Raw genomic sequence first — 19,584 nt, 5'->3', positions numbered from 1 at the left:
AATGCCCATCGGAATCTCCCATCTAAATGGCATTTGTCTTGCTTTAAGTTCATTTACTAAAAAAGCAAAATCTTTTCTGCTTCTTAAAATTTTAGGTGGAATTTCCTTTAAAATAATAATATCTTGGGCAGCAATCTGAAATCTTTTATTATAAAAAGTTTGTAGAATCTGATTTCGCAAAGACTTCTTAGCAAAATATATCACCACATCTCTAGGCAAATTCCTCTGTTTTGCAATCCAAGAATTAACTCTATAAATTCTTTCCACATCCCCACGTAACTCTTCTTTATCAATATTCAAAATAACAGCCAAGTCATTAATCACCATTTCCATCAAATCTTGAGTTTTATCTTCTTTCAGACCCCTTATTCTCAAAGCATATTCCATCTGTCTATACTGGAACATAAGAATATCATCTTGTGAAGTCTCCACTTTTTTCTCCATATCTTGAAATTTATAATCCAAAAGTTCAACTGTTTCTTCAATTTCCTCTACTCTGGAGTCCAGCTTCACAACCACTGAGGCCATTCCAGATAGAGCTAGAAGTATATCATCCCTCAAAATAGCATTATTCTGTTCTAAAAGCTCCTTCATCTCTTTCTTCATTTCCTCCTTAGTTTCAGATTTATTCTGATCCAAAAGTTGTTTCATTTCCTCCCTAAACTGTGAGACAGCACTTACCATTATTTCTTTAATGTCTTGTGCTGATGTGCCAGATGGGGGAGGTGAAGGTGGAGTAGATTTAGGTTGCTGCACTGAGGGTATTATTTTAAGTTGTTGTTGCACAGTAGAAGTAGCAGGAGAAGAAGTTACTTTAGAAGCTGCAGTAGCTGGTTGTCGTTTTGAAGCCATTTTAATTTATCTTCCTTTCTTCTTAAAAATACCAATAAAAATAAATAATCCAAAAAAAAATTAAAAATAAGATAAAATAGAATAAGATAAGATCAATCTAAAAGTCCCCAAGAATAAAAAAGTAAAAAAAGTAAAAAAAAAGCAATATTAAACAACAATTCAGCCGATCCGTCTTTTAAAGGAAAAAAAAACTTTCAAAACGCCATTTTACTTTCACTCTCACTTTTCCGCCCAAAAAAAAAAGAGAAAGCTCAAAAAAATAAAAAAAAAATCAGCAGATACTAAATAAACTAAATAAACTAAAAAAAATAAAATAAAGCTAAACTATAAATAAAATCCTTTAAACAGTTCTGTCCGGTTTAAGATTACTCACGGTTTCTTTAAGTACGGAGATGGTAGCGGCGTCTCGCTTTGTTTCCGAAGAAACAAAGACAGCTGAGAGGCGGAGAAGGCAATGAACTCCGAGGGAACCCTCTTTCTACCCCCCTAAAAATAAAAATCCAGGGAGAGTTAAGAGGTTCTACCTCTATTCATGCGATCTCTACCCCTTCCCTTCGCCCGGGAAGGGGATTGCGAGCCGCGGGCCAGCTGATAAACGCTGTGCTCCGCGGATCTGACACCTTCTCAGGAGGACGGCTACAAAGTAGCCGCCATCTCCACCGCTTTGACCACCGGAAGTCCAGGTTTCTCCGTTTTAATACTCTTTAAAGGAAATCTCTTTTTCTTTTTTGTAGAGGCTTTGTTTAATGTAAAAACATCCACCTCCACAGCATCACAGGTGCACAGCTTATCTTTAATGTTTGAAGTTGATAAAAAAAGTAAGCAAAGTTACAATATTAAATTTTTGCCACTAAATGTCCTCAGTGAGTTAGGAAAGTCTTTTCCAAAAATCAATTCTTTTTTTCTATCTTTAAGTTATAATATGTATATATATATATATATATATATATATATATATAGATATATATATGTGTGTGTGTGTGTGTGGTGTGTGTGTGTGTGTGTGTGTGTGTGTGTGTGGTGTGTGTGTGTGTATTATATATATATATATATATATATATATATATATATGTAGGTCTTTGGTTGTTCGGGTTTTCTCCCGCGTAAAATTGGAAGTGTCTTGGCGACGTTTCGACGAAGTCCCATTCGTCATCTTCAGGCTGGTGTTTTCAGCTTCGTGCTTTGAGCAGCAATGTGTGGTCTTAGCTGTTTCTTCCTTTTAACTGCCAGTGGGGGTATGAACTGATTGGGTGGGAGCTTGGCTGTGTTCTGATTGGGTGGAGGTGTGTTCTGAATGGTTAGGGGCTTGGCTGTGCTCTGATTGGCTGGGGGAGTGTTCTGTTTGGTTGTGCTCAGGTTAGTCTGAGTTGCAGAGGGGTTTGAGATTTTGGGCTGCCTTGCTATTTTTTGGCTTTGCGTTCGTGGTCGTGCTTCCTCTTCATGGAGGGTGTCAGTTTGCTTCATGTATGGATTGGAGGGGTTTAAAGTGGCTAATGATGCAGCTGTGGTCTGGCTTCTGGTTTGTGGTCGTGCCTCATCATCGGTGTGGCTTTGGGTTTGTTTTTTGCGTGGATGTGTGGTGGTGACCTCCTGTGTGGTTTTTGTGAGTGTGGGTCTGGTATCATTTTTTGTGTTAGGGAGTCGTTTGTCAATAAGGGCGGGTTTCCAAATGGCTGGTAGGCGGGAGGTATCATCTCGCTTGTTCATGCTGTGTGGGCGTTTTTCTATCTCGATGGCTTCTCTGATTATTCTGTTATTAAAATGTTCACTTTTGGCAATGGTTCTGGTATTTTTAAAGTCAATTTCATGTCCTGTGGCTTTAAGGTGTTGGACCAGGGAAGATGTTGGTTCCTCTTTTTTGACTGAGTTCTTATGTTCTTCAATGCGTGCACTTATTCTTCTGTTGGTTTGTCCGATGTATGTGGTGGGACAAGTGGTGCATGGGATTTCGTATACTCCTTGATTTTCTAATTCAATTTTATCTTTGGGGTTTCTAAGGATGGTGGATATTTTTCTGTTTGTGCAGAATGCTGTTTTGATGTTGTGTTTATGGAGGATCTTACTGATTCTGTCTGTGGTGCCTTTTATGTATGGGAGGAGGGCTTTGCCACTTTAAACTTAGCCACTTTAAACCCCTCCAATCCATACATGAAGCAAACTGACACCCTCCATGAAGAGGAAGCACGACCACGAACGTGAAGCCAAAAAATAGCAAGGCAGCCCAAAATCTCAAACCCCTCTGCAACTCAGACTAACCTGAGCACAACCAAACAGAACACTCCCCCAGCCAATCAGAGCACAGCCAAGCCCCTAACCATTCATAACACACCTCCACCCAATCAGAACACAGCCAAGCTCCCACCCAATCAGTTCATACCTCCACTGGCAGTTAAAAGGAAGAAACAGCTAAGACCACACATTGCTGCTCAAAGCACAAAGCCATCGAGATAGAAAAATGCCCACACAGCATGAACAAGCGAGATGATACCTCCCGCCTACCAGCCATTTGGAAACCCGCCCTTATTGACAAACGACTCCCTAACACAAAAAATGACACCAGACCCACACTCACAAAAACCACACAGGATGTCACCACCACACATCCACGCAAAAAGCAAACCCAAAACCACACCGATGATGAGGCACGACCACAAACCAGAAGCCAGACCACAGCTGCATCATTAGCCACTTTAAACCCCTCCAATCCATACATGAAGCAAACTGACACCCACCATGAAGATGAGGCACGACCACGAACGCGAAGCCAAAAATTAGCAATGCAGCTCACCATTTTAACCCCCCCGGCAACTCAGACTAACCTGAGCACAACAAAGCCCCCACCCAAACAGAACACTCCCCCAGCCAATCAGAGCACAGCCAACCCCCCAGCCAATCAGAGCACAGCCAACCCCCCAGCCAATCAGAGCACAGCCAAACTCCTAACCAATCAGAACACACCTCCATCCAATCAGAACACAGCCAAGCTCTCATCCAATCAGTTCATACCCCCACTGGCAGTTAAAAGGAGGAAACAGCTACAACCACACATTGCTCCTAGAAGCACGAAGCCGAAAGCACCAGCCTGAAGATGACGAATGAGACTTCGTTGAAACGTCACCAAGACACTTCCAATTTTACGTGGGAGAAAACCCGAATAACCAAAGACCTACATATATATATATATATATATATATATATATATATATATATATAGAGAGAGAGAGAGAGAGAGAGAGAGAGAGAGAGAGAGAAATAATAATGTTCTTAAAAATAGAGGAAACCTTTTCCTTCTTTTTTTTCCTTTTTTCCTTCTTTTTTTTCCTTTTTCGTGTCCAGTTTATAGCCTTTCAGTGTTTGTAAAATGCCTTTCCCCCCCCCCCCAAAAAAGCAGAAGCCACCTTTCCAAGCCAGGGAAATAATTTCAAAAGCTCTTTACAGGCACAGAAACAAAGAAAAAAGCGGAATAGAGAGGAAAATAAGAAAAAATTCTCACCCGGATTCATCACAGGGGCACTAAAAGCTTAAATGTTTTCTGACTTATGGTCTGAAGCGGCAGGGCAATCAGCCATTTTCATGGCCGATCTTCTCCATCGGCCCTCAGAGATTCGTCCGGACAGCTGGAGGAGCCGCCTCTCCTCTGCAGCTGGACCACAGCCTCCTCAACAGAAGTTGCACCTTCCAGGGTGACTTTGGACCCGTATAAGGGTCCACCGATGAAGGGAAACCTAGTTGACGAGGAGAGGAAACTCCCCGTATGACTTGTGATGCCACGAACCGAAACTGGAAGCCTATACTTGAAAAAATTCTTGAAGCTACTGAGATAATTAAAGGTAGACTGAAAGACAAAGGCGCTATCTTAAATCTACAGTGAAACCCTGATTGCAACCAAAAAAGTTACAATTCAAAAAACAACAGAAGCAGAAAAAATTAATATCAAGACAGATCTAGACAACCAAACCCTGATTGCAACTAAAGAATCTACAACCCAAAAAACAACAGAAATGGAAGAAAGTAATACCAAGATGGAGGGTGCTAAAGATCAACAAGCACAGCCTACTGAAAACCTAGACAACCAAACAACAACCATAAAATTAGACATGACTTTTTACTTAGACCAGAAGAAACCTGAGGAAGAAGACCAGATTGAATTGAAGACAAATATGTTGGAGCAAATATGGGGATCTGGGCTACCAGGGTGACAACTTAACGACCATAAATGGGCCAATTCCTCTGGAAAATTGATAACTAGATGGTGTCAGAATCCAATTATATTTCATCTCTAATTATCGACTATGGAAAACCCCATTTCTGCCCTCTCTGGATTCTGTCATACGATGAAGGGGAAGGGGGGTGAACAAAGGGGTTTTATGGCCCTCACTTCCTTCAGTACAACTTCAAAGGACTTGAATGTGGATATCACCAAAAGGACTAAGCATAAGAATGGGGCCATCAGCTTTGATCTATTCCTCTCTGAAGTCTCCCTTCCACCGACAGTGACGAAAAGGGGGTGGAAATGTAGAGCCTGGGATTGTCGCTGGAAAGATGATGGGGGTGGGGCTACTGGGGACCCTTAAAATCTTGAACTGTAGGGCTTGGGCCCCAGGTCCTGTCTAGAATGCCTGCAACCTTTTTTTCTTAATAAAGATGCCTGTTGGAACAAATATTCCAAGAGTTCTGTCTTCTTAAGATGCAAAGTGGGGTGGGTCCTTACATTAGACAGGACCTACAAAAGTAGTCCACCTGGAAGAGAGAACCTTGCTGGAGGACTTTGCAAAAATTACCATGTCAGACGGCGGAGCAAGGAAGGGAGAAAACTCCCCGGAAAGGGAGCCGTTGCCCCAACTGAAACCCTGCCAGATGTCGGGATCTGAGAGGTCAGATTCCTCAGGAGAAGAGGGGTGGAGACACGAGACCATAAATCTTGGTGGTCAATGGGTGTTGGAAAGAAAGGCGAATGGGAAAAGAAATCAAGAAAAGTGACCCTGAGATGGGGGGCCAACCAACCAGAATGGAAGCAGAAGATGGAGAAATCCCTGCACACAAGTGAAGAGGAAGGGAACTGGGCACCTGGATCCTAGAGAAAGCTATCGACTTGATGAAGAGAACTCTCAGCTCCCTAGGAGAGGAGACTTCTGAGCCCTATGGCCACCCCAGCTCCTGGAACTGCAAAGGGAGAGACACCGAGGGGGAAGTGGAACCTGCAGCCCCAGGGACATCTGCTGATCCAGTAGTCCCCACTCCCTGCCGATCCACAGATGGCGATCTGGATGGAAGACGCTACCACTGACAACGAAGGCACCAGGCCAGTCAAAGACTCCCGCTGCTGGACGTGAAATTCAAGGGGGAGCCAACACGCTTGGGGTTTTTCCTAACCCAAGTTCTCAGCTAAAGGAGGAATACGGGTGGGACATCCCAGCGGCAAAGCCCGTATCCAGATCATGCAATCTGTGCTGGACGGGCCGGCCGCAGATTGGGTGGTGAATTTGCACAACTCCAATGCCCCAAAGCTCAACGACTTCAACTGTTTCATGTCCTCTCTGAGAAGGCGATTTGAGGACCCCCTGGCTGATCACAAAGCCCATGAAAGGATAAAAATGATGAGGCAAGGCAAACGCCCGGTAGCCGAATATACACAAGAATTCCAGGCCATTGCCAGCAAACTGAACTGGCCGGAAGACATCCTCCTTAGCCATTTCAAAGACGGACTAAATTATAACCTATATGACGCTTGCCTGCCCCGAGGGGACCCACACCAACTTGAGGAATGGTACGTCTTGGCAGAGGAAGCATAGATCGACATATTGAAGAGGCACCGCAGAGGAAAACAATGGGGCCGCTCACCGCCTGAGTTGACACGCGAACCAGTGAAACCATCGGCTATGGCCAAGAAGCAAATGGGGTGTTTCAAGTGTGGGAGAGAAGGGCATAGGGCTGTAGAATGCTGTTCAAAAGCCCCCCAGCACAACCCAGACAGATCACTGGCCAGCAAATCCGGAAAGTCTCCGGCTAAGCCAAAAGAACTTGCCATGAGAATGATGGAGGCTGTGAAATCCCCCACCTCTGCTCATCAGGGGGAAAGACTCCAGCCTACACCACAGGGCCGGTGGACACCTCAGATGACAGCTCGGAGGGCGAACCCCTGGTAAGTGGATGCATCACACCCATCCTCAAGACAGTGACTATATTAATTCCCCCCATGCCCAAAGCCGTGAAGGCAATAGACTCTGGCTGCACCTGCTGCCTCATTAGCCCGACACTAGTGGGGAATCTGGGCCTTCCATCGAGGAGACTGGAACAACCAATCTCATTTGGCCAGTTAGATGGGTCCATAGCAGGGGGGGTGCCAGCTACCCTAGCCACTTTACCAATACACCTCTCCCTGGGCAAACATAAGGAAGACATAACGTTTGTGGTGACCCCAGGCATGGAATGCCCAATGATCCTACGGATTGAATGGTTAAAAAAATGGAACCCCTGGGTGAATTGGAGGACAGCAGAAATCAAATTCCTGAAGGGGGACCCCATGGACTTAAAATCCCAAGGGGGGGCTACCAGAATCAAGAACAGAAAAAGCATCCATGGGAGAGGAAAAGGGACTAACAGAAATATCAGAGGAATATAGAGACCTTGCTGAAGTTTTCAGTGAGGAGAGGGTGGATGAGCTCCCCCCCCCACTGATCCACAGACTGTGCCATTGAATTCAAGACTGGGGCAAAACTCCCGAAGCCCAGATTATACTCCATGAGCACAAAGGAGGAGGAGGAAATGGAAAGATTCATAAGAAAAACTTAGAACGGGGATTCATTGAGCTAGCCAAGCCTAAAGTGGCTGCCCCGATCCTCTTTAGAGAAAAGAAGGATGGCTCTTTACGCTTATGTGTGGATTATAGGGCCCTGAATACAATCAGTGAAAGCAACCTATACCCTCTGCCCCTCATGAAGGACATGTTGTCATACCTCTCAAAAGGGAAAATATTTTCTAAACTAGACCTAAGGGAAGCTTACTATCGCGTGAGAATTAAGGAAGGGGATGAATGGAAGACCACATTTAACTGCCCCATGGGGTGCTACCAATTCAAAGTCTTGCCATTTGGATTACAAGGGGGCCCCGCAGTCTTTATGCAATTAATCAATGACGTTCTAAGGGAGCACTTATTTAAGGGGGTCCTGGTTTACTTGGCCGACATTCTTATCTTCACCGAATCAAAAGAGGAACATGTCAACCTAGTCAGAGCAGTTTTAAAGAAACTGCGAGCCGCCAAACACTCGAAATGCGAATTCCACCAGGAAAGGATAGACTACCTAGGTTATCGCATATCCACACAGGGCATTGAAATGGACCCAGAGAAGGTCAGAGCAGTATTAGAATGGGCACCACCCCGCACAAGAAAGCAACTGCAAAGTTTCCTGGGCTTCGCAAACTTTTACCGCCAATTCATCCCCTCATTTGCCCAGATAGCCCTGCCCTTCACGAACTTACTAAAAATGAAGGGAGCATCCTCAGTAAAACCTAGCCAGCCACTAACATGGACAATGGAGTGCCAATAAGCATTTGAGAAATTAAAGAGACTTTTCTCTGCCGAACCAGTACTGAGGCACCCAGACATGGATAAGCCCTTCGTAATACAGGCGGATGCAAGTGATGTGGCAGTAAGGGCTGTACTATTACAAGAAAGCAATGAAGGGGTATTGCAACCCTGTGCATATACATCCAAGAAACTCACGGAAATGGAATAGCGCTGGCCCGTATGGGAGAAAGAGGCATACGGGATACGTTGGTCATTACTCCCGTGGTGCCAGTTCCTTGAAAGCAACAAAATCCCTTTCCAGGTGTGGACTGACTACAAAAATTTGGAAGCCCTGAAAACACCCAGGAAGCTCAACCCCAAGCAAGCCCGCTGGTCCCAGCATTTTCACCAGTTCCAATTTAGGCTCAAGCATTTGCCGGGGGGAAATAACTTCCTGGCAGATGCAATATCTTGCATGCCCCAGTATAACAGCACGTGAGCCACCGACTCTAAACCGATGATGGTAGAATCACAACTGGCAGCGCCAGTAACCACCAGAGCCCAAGCTAAATTAAAACTACAGCTGGGCAGCCAAACCGGAATTGAATTCAGAAAAAGTTTGGAAACAGATGAATGGTTCCAGAAAAACAAAAATGAGAGATGGGCTGCCTTGGGTGGGGGAAAAGTTATATATACCAACAACCCAAAGAATCACATTCATGCAGCTTTGTCACAATACAAAACAGCAGGGCATTTTGGATTTGTAAAAACATTACACTTAATTAAACGGCAAATTTGGTGGCCATCCATAAAAAAGGACATAGAAAGTTACGTGGCCAGCTGCCCAAAGTGTGCAACTGCAAACAGGTTGCAAGGGAAATCGCCCGGACTGTTACAAACAGTGGCAAATCCCTCAGCCCCCTGGAGGGAAATAGCCATGGATTTTATAGTGGAATTACCAGAAAGCAATGGGAATACTGTTTTCTGGATGGTCACGGACTTGTTTTCCAAACAGGTGCACTTTATCCCTTGCCAAAAGATTCCCACCGCAAAAGCCTTAGCAAAACTCTTCATCCAGAACATTTACAGATTGCATGGGGCACTCCAATGCATCATCTCTGATAGGGGAGTGCAATTTATGTCTGCATTTTGGAAGGAATTTTTATCCCTCTTAGGGACCACTCAGGGACTGACATCTAGCCATCACCCTCAGTCAAATGGTCAATCGGAAAAATTGAACTCAGTACTTAAGCAATATCTAAGATGTTTTCTTAGTTTCCAGCAGTTCGATTGGGCGGACTTACTCCCTTTTTCAGAAGTTGCCTACAATAATGCAGTCCGCTCCAGCACAGGTTACACTCCTTTTCAAATAGCCACCGGGTGAAAGTTTCAACCCCATGCCAGAATTAACCCCAAATGAACCGGCGATCCCATCACTGAAAGAATGGATGGAACAATTACAAAACACCTGGACAATAGTTAGAAAAGCACTAGATGAAGCTAGGCAGGCATACAAAGCACAAGCCGATAAAAAAAGGGTTGAGCCTACACCATTCATTATAGGAGAAATGGTGTACTTATCTACAAAATACCTAAAGTCCCTACAACCCTGCAAAAAACTTGGACCAAAATATATAGGGCCTTTTCCAATTAAAAGAATCATAAACTCAGTAACAGTAGAATTAGAATTACCCAAAACTCTCAGGCAAATACACCCAATTTTTCATTGCAGCTTGCTGAAAAGAAAGCATCAGTCATCGTTACGGCCAAAAAGCCCCCCCCCCCACCACCTCCAATCATGGTGGAGGGCGAACAATACTTTGAAATAAAGGAAATCCTAGACTCTAGGAGATATCATGGAGCGACTCAGTACCATCTTTGTAGAAAAGATATGCCCATTGTACCACCTTATATATGAAATGATTTATATCCACTATGGTACACTACTATGCATATTCATGTTATTGCTAAATATCTGCTTTTTCAGTTGAAAATCATAAACCTGTATCCATATCTCAGTAACATGCACAAGAATGAAGGGAGATCTATCTGATGATCTAAAGGCGTTGGTATGAAAGCCTGGTTGGCATAAAAAGAAAGCTAGAGTTAGATTTAAAAAATGGGGTCTTTTGATTTATTAGAGAGGATCCTAAAATCTCAGCTAATGGGCTAAAGGGAGATTTTGAGATGAAGGGAAATATGATTATTAGATTTAATAACTGTTGAGAAATAATAAAAAATAAGGGATTAATTGGCCTAATATTTAGATTTATAAGGGAAATGAAAATTAATTATTAGGGAATAGCTTCAAATTATTGTTTAGCCCAGATAACACAGACGACGGATTTGAGACAATGAAGGATGCTCCATTAGTAAGTAGTGATGTACTAGGATGAAAAATAGAAAATGTTTATGAATTAAAATAAGAATACATTCAAGTAAGTAATAGGTGTATCTTAGATATCATAATTTTTATATAGTGAAATAAAGGAAATTTGGGTTACCGAAAATTTAAATACTGTGGATATTAAAGGTTAAATTGGAATATTATAATTAAAAATTAGGTAAAATTTAAATACAAGATATGGATATGTATAAGCAAAAATATAATGATAAATGTTTTAACTGAGCTTCTTATAATTAGAAATTTACTAGTTTAAATATGATATAGTAAACATTAAGGGAATTAGAGAAGGAAGTTTTTGATGATGTAACCTGAGATATGTACTAAAGATTTTGTTATTGTACTATTGACTACCCAATCACCATGCTGCTTTCCAAATACTCAAATGTAAAACTGGAAAACCAATAAAAACATGTTATTTTAAAAAAAAGAAACACAAGTCTAGGATTGTGCCCCAAAGTTTACACGTACACATGCTTTTATGGACATTGTTTTGATATAGGAGGCACCTTCACATAATAATTTGCATCACAGTCTTCCATAGCTCTGGAATGGCCAGTTATCACTTACATCCATATAAAAGATAATTGCTTCAGCAGAAAGCAGCAGAATCTGAATCTTGATTCTACTGTATATAGAATTGCATTTCATTTCAGTTATTGGAATGTTTTCAAAGTATTTAGCTTTTTAGTTTTTCTACAGAACTTAATAGAAGTTCTTATAGTTCTTCAAATAAGCTGATCTGATTTTGGTTTTGCTTGCCATAAAAAACTTAACACATTATTAAAATTAGGCAATCCAGGTTCTGAAATCCTTGCCAAAGAATAGATAAAAACCATCTCTGTGATGGAGGGGAGGCTATTGTTGGGAATGAAATGGGCCATTAAAGAAAAGAGATCAACTATCATAAAAATAATGGTCAGGCCATTGATTATTCCATTGCCACTGAGATACCTCATGCTCTTCGGGGGTCTCCACAATTGCTTTCCCCCATCCTGCCCCACTGGAATTCCACAGACTGGGCCTGCTTTGCTAGCATCCCGAATTCCACTTACTCCTCCCCACCCCATTTCCCATGGCTTTAATGTTCTTACTTTTCAAAGAGCTCTGGAAGAGGCTGACCCACGTGGCAGAGAAGCTGAAGTCTTTTATTCAGAAGCCAATGAGGCTGTTAGAATGTAAGATGTAAGGAAAACATCTTTGCCCCATCTGAATAAAAGACCGCTCCTCTGTCATGGGAGCCTGCAGGCTTAGTTTGGGGCAGGATAGGCAGGGAGCATGTTGCAGTGTCTCTGCAGTCGATCATAAGGGCGAATGACCATTGTGATGCTGCAACATGCGTAACTTCAGGACTGGGTCATAAATACTTTTGGGGGGGGGTTCGTAATTTTGAATGTTCACTAATTGAACTGTCGTAACTCAAGGAACACCTTTATGTCTGAAACAAACTGAATGTTCTCTGAATTACTAAATTGTATATTTGACTGAATTTTGTAATGACTACTTACCTTTACTCAAAACTCAATGCTTTTTTAAAATTTAGCTATTTATTGATGTTTGTTTTTAATTTCCAGTGGAAAGTTTTTAGTAGCTGAATTCCTTTAGTTTAATCTTCCACCAATATTCTATCTTATACAGTGATTATGGCTCATATATATTTTGGATTTTTTCTCCATGATATTCCAAAATATTCTGTGTTAATTGGGTCCTTTTAGAAAAGATAGCATTAATTTCCTTTTCTTTATATCTTGGGTATCATTATATCAATTAAATGAATGACCTATTTGACTGTCTTCAATTTAAATACTCTTGTTGATTTGTAACATAATTATATTAATATATTGAATTTGTAATATTTTTGTCATTTGGTGTAAGTAGGAAAACATGGTATTTGTTTAAAACACTTAAAAAACACAATGTATTTTTTCTTTGACACAAATGTTCTGCCATTAATTCCAGTTCTGTTTCACACAACTCATCCTAGTACTTGACATGTGTTTGTTTCTTAGGCCAACGTGTAAAACCATTCAAGAACAAGGAGATTTCTGCAGTGCCTGATGACAATTTTTGATAATTCCACACACACAAAATGTTCTGTCTCCCTGTTTGAAGCAATAGTTGTGATGAATCCTAGTCTTGGTCGGATTCTCAGGAAGGGTCAGGAGGTGCGTTGATGAGGAGAGAGTCAAAACTACTGAAAGATGCTCCAGCCTTGGTTTGCTATCAAAGAACAGCAGGTGTGTACAAATTCAGGTAGTTGTAGCAAAATTTAACCTATCAGATTGTTTTTTAAACATATTTATCTATTCCTTCATAAAAGTATTTGTTAAATTGCTTTACACTGCTAATGAGGAGACCAAAAGCAGTTTAAATAGTAGAATAAAAACAAATGAAATGTCATAAATTAACTACAATTCGAGTTGAAAAACTTTAATTATGTTACATTATAAAAACAGGGAGATAAAATGGTTTTCACTTTCCATTTAAATGCCACCATTCCACCTTTGAGAGACAATTTTACAATTGAGGTGTTGCCTCAGAAACACCCTCTGTCGCAAAAAGCGGAGTACTGTTTAATTAAAAAATGTAAATCATAGAAAATGTTTTATTTCTGATAAGGTTACCTGTGGTTTCACTTTAAATTTTTCAGCTCCCATTAACCACTCATTGTATCTACTATCAAACAGATGTGGCAGACTTATAGGTTGTACCCTTACAAAATATTGCTGTCTATATTGTGCTATTAATAAATTTATTTGCAATTTAGTATAATTGCTATAAGCACTTAATGGAACTTTCTTATAGGAAGATGTAATCTCCTAAATATACAACATATAAATATAAATATCAATGTTTAAACAACACTTTTTATAATTTATAGGATATATTTAACATGGTAAAAATGTGTATTAAGGAAAATCTACAGGTAGTACATAGGTATGTATCTGCAATGTATTGAGAGTTGTCATGTGTATTGCTTCTTGGAACAGTTTTATACTGTGAGTGTATGTTCTGGCTTTGGTGAATGTACTTGTGCTTTACAGTTTTAGTACAGATCTATAGTTTATTTTGAGAAAATACAGTTTATTCCATACCAACCCTACCTCCTGTTTCCTGGCAATTATTTCTCCTAGGGTCCTTTTGACCCATTTAAGGTTACATTCCTAATTACCTACCAGTCTGCTGCCTGACCACTAGTCTGGTCCAATGAAAAGATGTAAAAAAGAGATGGTTTGCATCCATCAAAGAAAGGGACTGAGTTACTTGGCTATACATTCACAGTTTTTCTGGAGGAAAATTTAAACTAAACAGCGGGGACAGTGAGTTAATTGATAACAGAACAAGCCTGTCCCCTGCAATCTAAAAATTATAGGGCTATCAGTGCATGTAACATAGATGTGTGTGTGGACAAGAATACCAACCTTGCTGTCAAGCAAAATCAAGTCTCTAATAGCAAGTGCCACACAAAGTACACTAACCAAATAGGTGGTAAGACAATAGGGGAACTCAGGCACCACACAGGTTATGTAGAAAGTAAATAGAGGGCCAGTCATAAAGGACTCAAATGTCTATACACCAATGCACAGAGTATGAACAGCAAACAGTGTAAACTAGAAATTCAGATTAATGAGGGCAGATATGATATTGTTGCCATTACGGAAACATGGTGGGATGAAACCCACACATGGAACACACAACTAGAGGGATTTAAATTATTTTTTAAAAAACCAGACCAAATAAAAGAGGAGGTGGAGTTGCTCTCTATATAAGAAATAACTGCATCTCTACAGAAATAGAGCACAACAATGATAAAAACTGTCTTGAATGCATTTGGGTCAATATAAAAGGGGGGGGGGAAATGACATTGCCATAGATATATATTACAGGCCACCCAACCAAACAGAGGAAATAGATGAACTTTTTGCTAGTCAGCTAACTAAGGTATGTGTAGGAAGCACATCACAATAGTAATGGGGACTTTAACTACCCTGAAATCAACTGGGAGACAAACTCTGCACCAAATGGAAGATCAAACAGGTTCCTGGCAAACCTAGCAGACAACTTTGTCTCCCAAAAAGTAGAGAATGGAACGAGGGGATTAGCCATTTTGAATCTAATTCTCACTAACAGAGATGAAATGATAGAAGGTGTTGAAGCCATAGGAACCCTGGGAGGAAATGACCATGCAATATTGGAATAAAACCTTATGGAAGCACAAGCAACAGTCAAACTAGAGTCTTGGACTTCAAGAGAGCTAATTTCAATAAATTTAGAGAGGGCTTGCATGGATGAGAATTCTCAAGGGAAAACAACTCAAGAAGCTTGGGAAATTTTGAAAAATGAGATAATAAAAGCCCAGTCTAGCACAATACCAACAAAGAGGAAAAATAACATCTCTCAAAAGAAACCAGCATGACAAATTGAAACATAAAAAGGATAAGTATAGAAAATGGAAAGAGGGGCACATAACTAAGTCAGAATATCAGCAAATAGCCCGAGTGTCAGAATCCAATTATATTTCATCTCTAGTTATCAATTATAGAAAACCCCATTTCTGCCTTCTATGGATTCTGTCATACAATGAAGGGAAGGGGGTGAAAAAAGGGGCTTTATGGCCCTCACTTCCTTTGGGACACTTCAAAGGAACTGGATTGGATGTGTGTATCACCAAAAGGACTAACCATAACAATGGGGCTATTATCTTTCATGTAGTTTTCTCTGAAGTCTCCATCCAACCGGCAGTAAGGAAAAGGGGGTGGGAGTGTAATGCCTGAGACTGTCGCTGGAAGTAGGGGGCGATTGGGTGGGGCTACTGGGGAACCCCTTAAAATCTTGAATGGGAGAGCTTGGACCCCAAGTCCTGTCTAGAACGCCTGCAACCATTTTCTCTTAATAAAGGATGCCTGTTGGAAGAATTATTCCAAGAGCTCTGTCTTCTTAAGATGCAAAGTGGGGTGGGTCCTTACATTAGACAGGACTTGCAAAATTAATCCACCTGGAAGGGAGACCCTTGCTGGGGAATTTTGCAAAAAATTACCATGTCAGACAATGGAGCAAGAAAGGGGGCAAACTCCCTGGAAAGAGAGCCGCTGCCCCAACTGGAACCTTGCCGGATGTTGGGATCTGAGAGGTCAGATTCCTCAGGAGAAGAAGTAGTGGAGACACGGGACCACAAGCCTCACTGGTCAATGGGCATTGGAAAGAAAAGTGAGTGGGGAAAGGAATCAAGAAAGGTGACTCTGAGACGGGGGGCCAAGCAACCAGAATGGAAGCAGGAGATGGAGAAATCCCTGCACACAAGTGAAGAGGGAGAAAGCTGGGCACCATACTCAGACTGGATCCTAGAGAAAGCTATTGACCTGATGAAGAGAACTCTCAGCTCCCTAGGAGAGGAGAATCCTGAGCCCTACGGCCGCCTCAGCTCCTGGAGCCGCAAAGGGAGAGACACCGAGGGAGAAGTGGAACCTGCAAGTGGAACATCTGCTGATCCAGTAGTCCCCACCCCCTACAACCCACAGATGGCGATCTGGATGGAAGACACTACCACCAACAATGGAGGCACCGATCCATTCCAAGACGTCCGCCATTGGAGGTGAAATTCAAAGGGGAGCCAACACGCTTGGGGTTTTTCCTAACCCAAGTCCTCAGCTAGATGGAGGAATACGGGCAGGACATCCCCAGTGACAAAGCCCGCATCCAGATTGTGCAATCTACCCTGGAGGGATCGGCTGCAGATTGGGTGGTGAACTTGCACAACTCCAATGCCCCAGAACTCAGCGACTTCAACCGTTTCATGTCCTCTCTGAGAAGACTATTTGAAGACCCCCTGGCTGATCGCAAAGCCCGTGAAAGGATAAAAACGATGAGGCAAGGCAAACGCCCAGTGGCTGAATATACACAAGAATTCCGGGCCATTGCCAGCAAACTGAACTGGCCAGAAGACATCCTCCTTAACCATTTCAAAGACGGACTAAATTATGACCTCTATGATGCTTGCCTGCCTCGAGGGGACCCACACCAACTTGAGGAATGGTACATCTTGGCAGAGAAAGCAGAGATCGACATATTGAAGAGACACCACCGAGGAAAACAATGCAGCCGCTCCCCGTCTGAGTTGAAACACGAACCAGTGAAACCACCGGCTACAGCCAAGAAACAAATGGGGTGTTTCAAGTGTGAAAGAGAAGGGCATCGAGCTGTAGAATGCTGCTCCAAAGCCCCCCAGCACAACCCAGACAGATCCCCAATCAGCAAATCCGGAAGGTCTTCAGCTAAGCCAAAAGAAACTGCCATGAGAATGATGGAAATTGCGGAACCCCCCACTTCTGCTCATCAGGGGGAAAGAACTCCAGCCTACACCGCAGGGTTGGTCGACGCCTCAGATGACATCTCGGAGGGCAAACCCCTGGTAAGTGGACGCATCGCACACATCCTCAAGACAGTGACTATATTAATTTCCCCCATACCCGAAGCCGTGAAGGTGAAAGACTTAATAGACTCTGGCTGCACCCGCTGCCTCATTAGCCCGACACTAGTGGGGAATCTGGACATTCCGTCGAGGAGACTGGAACAACCAATCTCATTTGGCCAGTTAGATGGATCCATAGCGGGGGGGGGGGTGCCAGCTAGCCACTCTACCAATACACCTCTCCCTGGGCAAACATGAGGAGGACATAACGTTTGTGATGACCCCAGGCATGGAATGCCCAATGATCCTAGGGATGGAATGGTTAAAAAAATGGAACCCCTGGGTAAATTGGTGGACGACAGAAATCAAATTCCCGAAGGGGGACCCTATGGACTTAAAATCCCAAGGGGGGCTACCAGAATCAAGAATAGACTAACAGAAATACCAGAGGAATACAGAGACCTTGCTGAAGTTTTCAGTGAGAAGAGGGCGGATGAGCTCCCCCACCCCACCGACCCACAGACTGTACCATTGAATTCAAGCCTGGGGCAAAACTCCCGAAGCCCAGATTATACTCCATGAGCCCAAAGGAGAAGGAGGAAATGGAAAGATTCATAAAAAAAAACCTAGAGAGAGGATTGATTGAACCAGCCAAGCCTAAAGTGGCTGCCCCGGTCCTATTTAGAGAGAAGAAGGATGGTTCTTTACGCTTATGTGTGGATTATAGGGCCCTGAATACAATCAGTGAAAGCAACCTATACCCTCTGCCCCTCATGAAAGACATGCTGTCACACCTCTCGAAAGGGAAATTTTTTCTAAACTAGACCTAAGGGAAGCTTACTATCGCGTGAGAATTAAGGAAGGGGACGAATGGAAGACCGCATTTAACTGCCCCATGGGGTTCTATCAATTCAAAGTCTTGCCATTTGGATTACAAGGGGGCCCTACAGTCTAAGGGAGCACCTGTTTAAGAGGGTCCTTGTTTACTTGGACGACATCTTATCTTCACTGAAACAAAAGAGGAACATGTCAACCTTGTCAGAGAGGTTTTAAAGAAACTGCGAGCCACCCACCTATATGCCAAACTCTCAAAATGCGAATTCCACCAGGAAAGGATAGACTACCTAGGTCAGTGGTTCTCAAGCTTTCTAATGCCGTGACCCCATAATACAGTTCCCCATGTTGTGGTGAGCCCCAAGTGGGTGTGGCAACCAATAAGAGGGAGTAGGACAGCTAGGGAAGAGGGAAAAAAATGGCGGACAGAGTGGGTTGGCGACCCCCGTGAAATGGTCGTTCGACCCCAAATGGGGTCCTGACCCACAGGTTGAGAACCACTGACCTAGGTTATCGCATATACCCCCAGGGCATTGAAATGGACCCAGAGAAGGTCAGAGCAGTATTAGATTGGGCACCACCCCGCACAAGAAAGCAACTACAAAGTTTCCTGGGCTTTGCAAACTTTTACCGCCAATTCATCCCCTCATTTGCCCAGATAGATGCACTATCTCGCATGCCCCAATATAATAGCGCACGAGCCACAGACTCTAAACCAATGATGGCAGAGTCACAACTGGCAGCATCAGTAACCACCAGAACCCAAGCTAAATTAAAACCACAACTGGACAGCCAAACTGGAATTGAACTCCGGAAAAGTTTGGAAACAGGTGAATGGTTCCAGAAAAACACAAATGTGTGCACAATGAGAGACGGGTTGCCTTGGGTAGGGGAAAAGTTATATATACCAACAACCCAAAGAGTCACTTTCATGAAGCTTTGCCGTGACACAAAATCAGCAGGGCATTTTGGATTTGTAAAAACTTTACACTTAATTAAACGGCAATAAAAAAGGACATAGAAAGTTATGTAGCCAGTTGCCCAAAATGTGCGACTGCAAAGAGGTTGCAAGGGAAATCGCCTGGACTGTTACAAACAGTGGCAAGTCCCTCAGGCCCCTGGAGAGAAATAGCCATGGATTTTATAGTGGAATTGCCAGAAAGCAATGGGAATACTGTTGTCTGGACGGTCACGGACTTATTTTCCAAACAGGTGCACTTTATCCCTTGCCAAAAGATTCCCACCGCAAAAGCCTTAGCAAAACGTTTCATCCAGCACATTTACAGATTTCATGGGGCACCCCAATGCATCATCTCTGACAGGGGGGTGCAATTTATGTCTGCATTTTGGAAGGAATTTTTATCCCTCTTAGGAACCACTCAGGGACTGACATCTAGCCATCATCCACAATCGAATGGGGGGCTGAAAAAATGAACTCCGTACTTAAGCAATATTTAAGATGTTTTCTTAGTTTCCAGCAGACCGAGTGAATGGACTTACTCCCTTTTGCAGGTTGCCTACAATAATGCAGTCCACTCCAGCACAGGTTACACTCCTTTTCAAATAGCCACCAGTCAA

The 19,584-nt window shown here is 42.6% G+C and overlaps 1 protein-coding gene across 1 annotated transcript in view; it reads left to right on the top strand.

The window, feature by feature from the left end:
* TAFA2 (TAFA chemokine like family member 2) overlaps positions 1 to 14,001 on the top strand; it is a 311,576-nt gene extending 297,575 nt beyond the window's left edge. The window contains exon 8 of the mRNA XM_039363734.1: positions 12,773 to 14,001. Within this exon, the coding sequence (XP_039219668.1) occupies positions 12,773 to 12,784 (12 nt within the window). The 3' untranslated portion in view covers positions 12,785 to 14,001. The remainder of the gene's footprint in view (positions 1 to 12,772) is intronic.
* Positions 14,002 to 19,584: the final 5,583 nt, after the last annotated feature.

Source organism: Crotalus tigris, unplaced genomic scaffold (assembly GCF_016545835.1).
Source record: "Crotalus tigris isolate CLP2741 ecotype Arizona unplaced genomic scaffold, ASM1654583v1 scf7180000019583.1695794, whole genome shotgun sequence".
NCBI classification, from domain to species: domain Eukaryota; kingdom Metazoa; phylum Chordata; class Lepidosauria; order Squamata; family Viperidae; genus Crotalus; species Crotalus tigris.
This window is presented reverse-complemented; position numbering and strand designations above follow the sequence as displayed.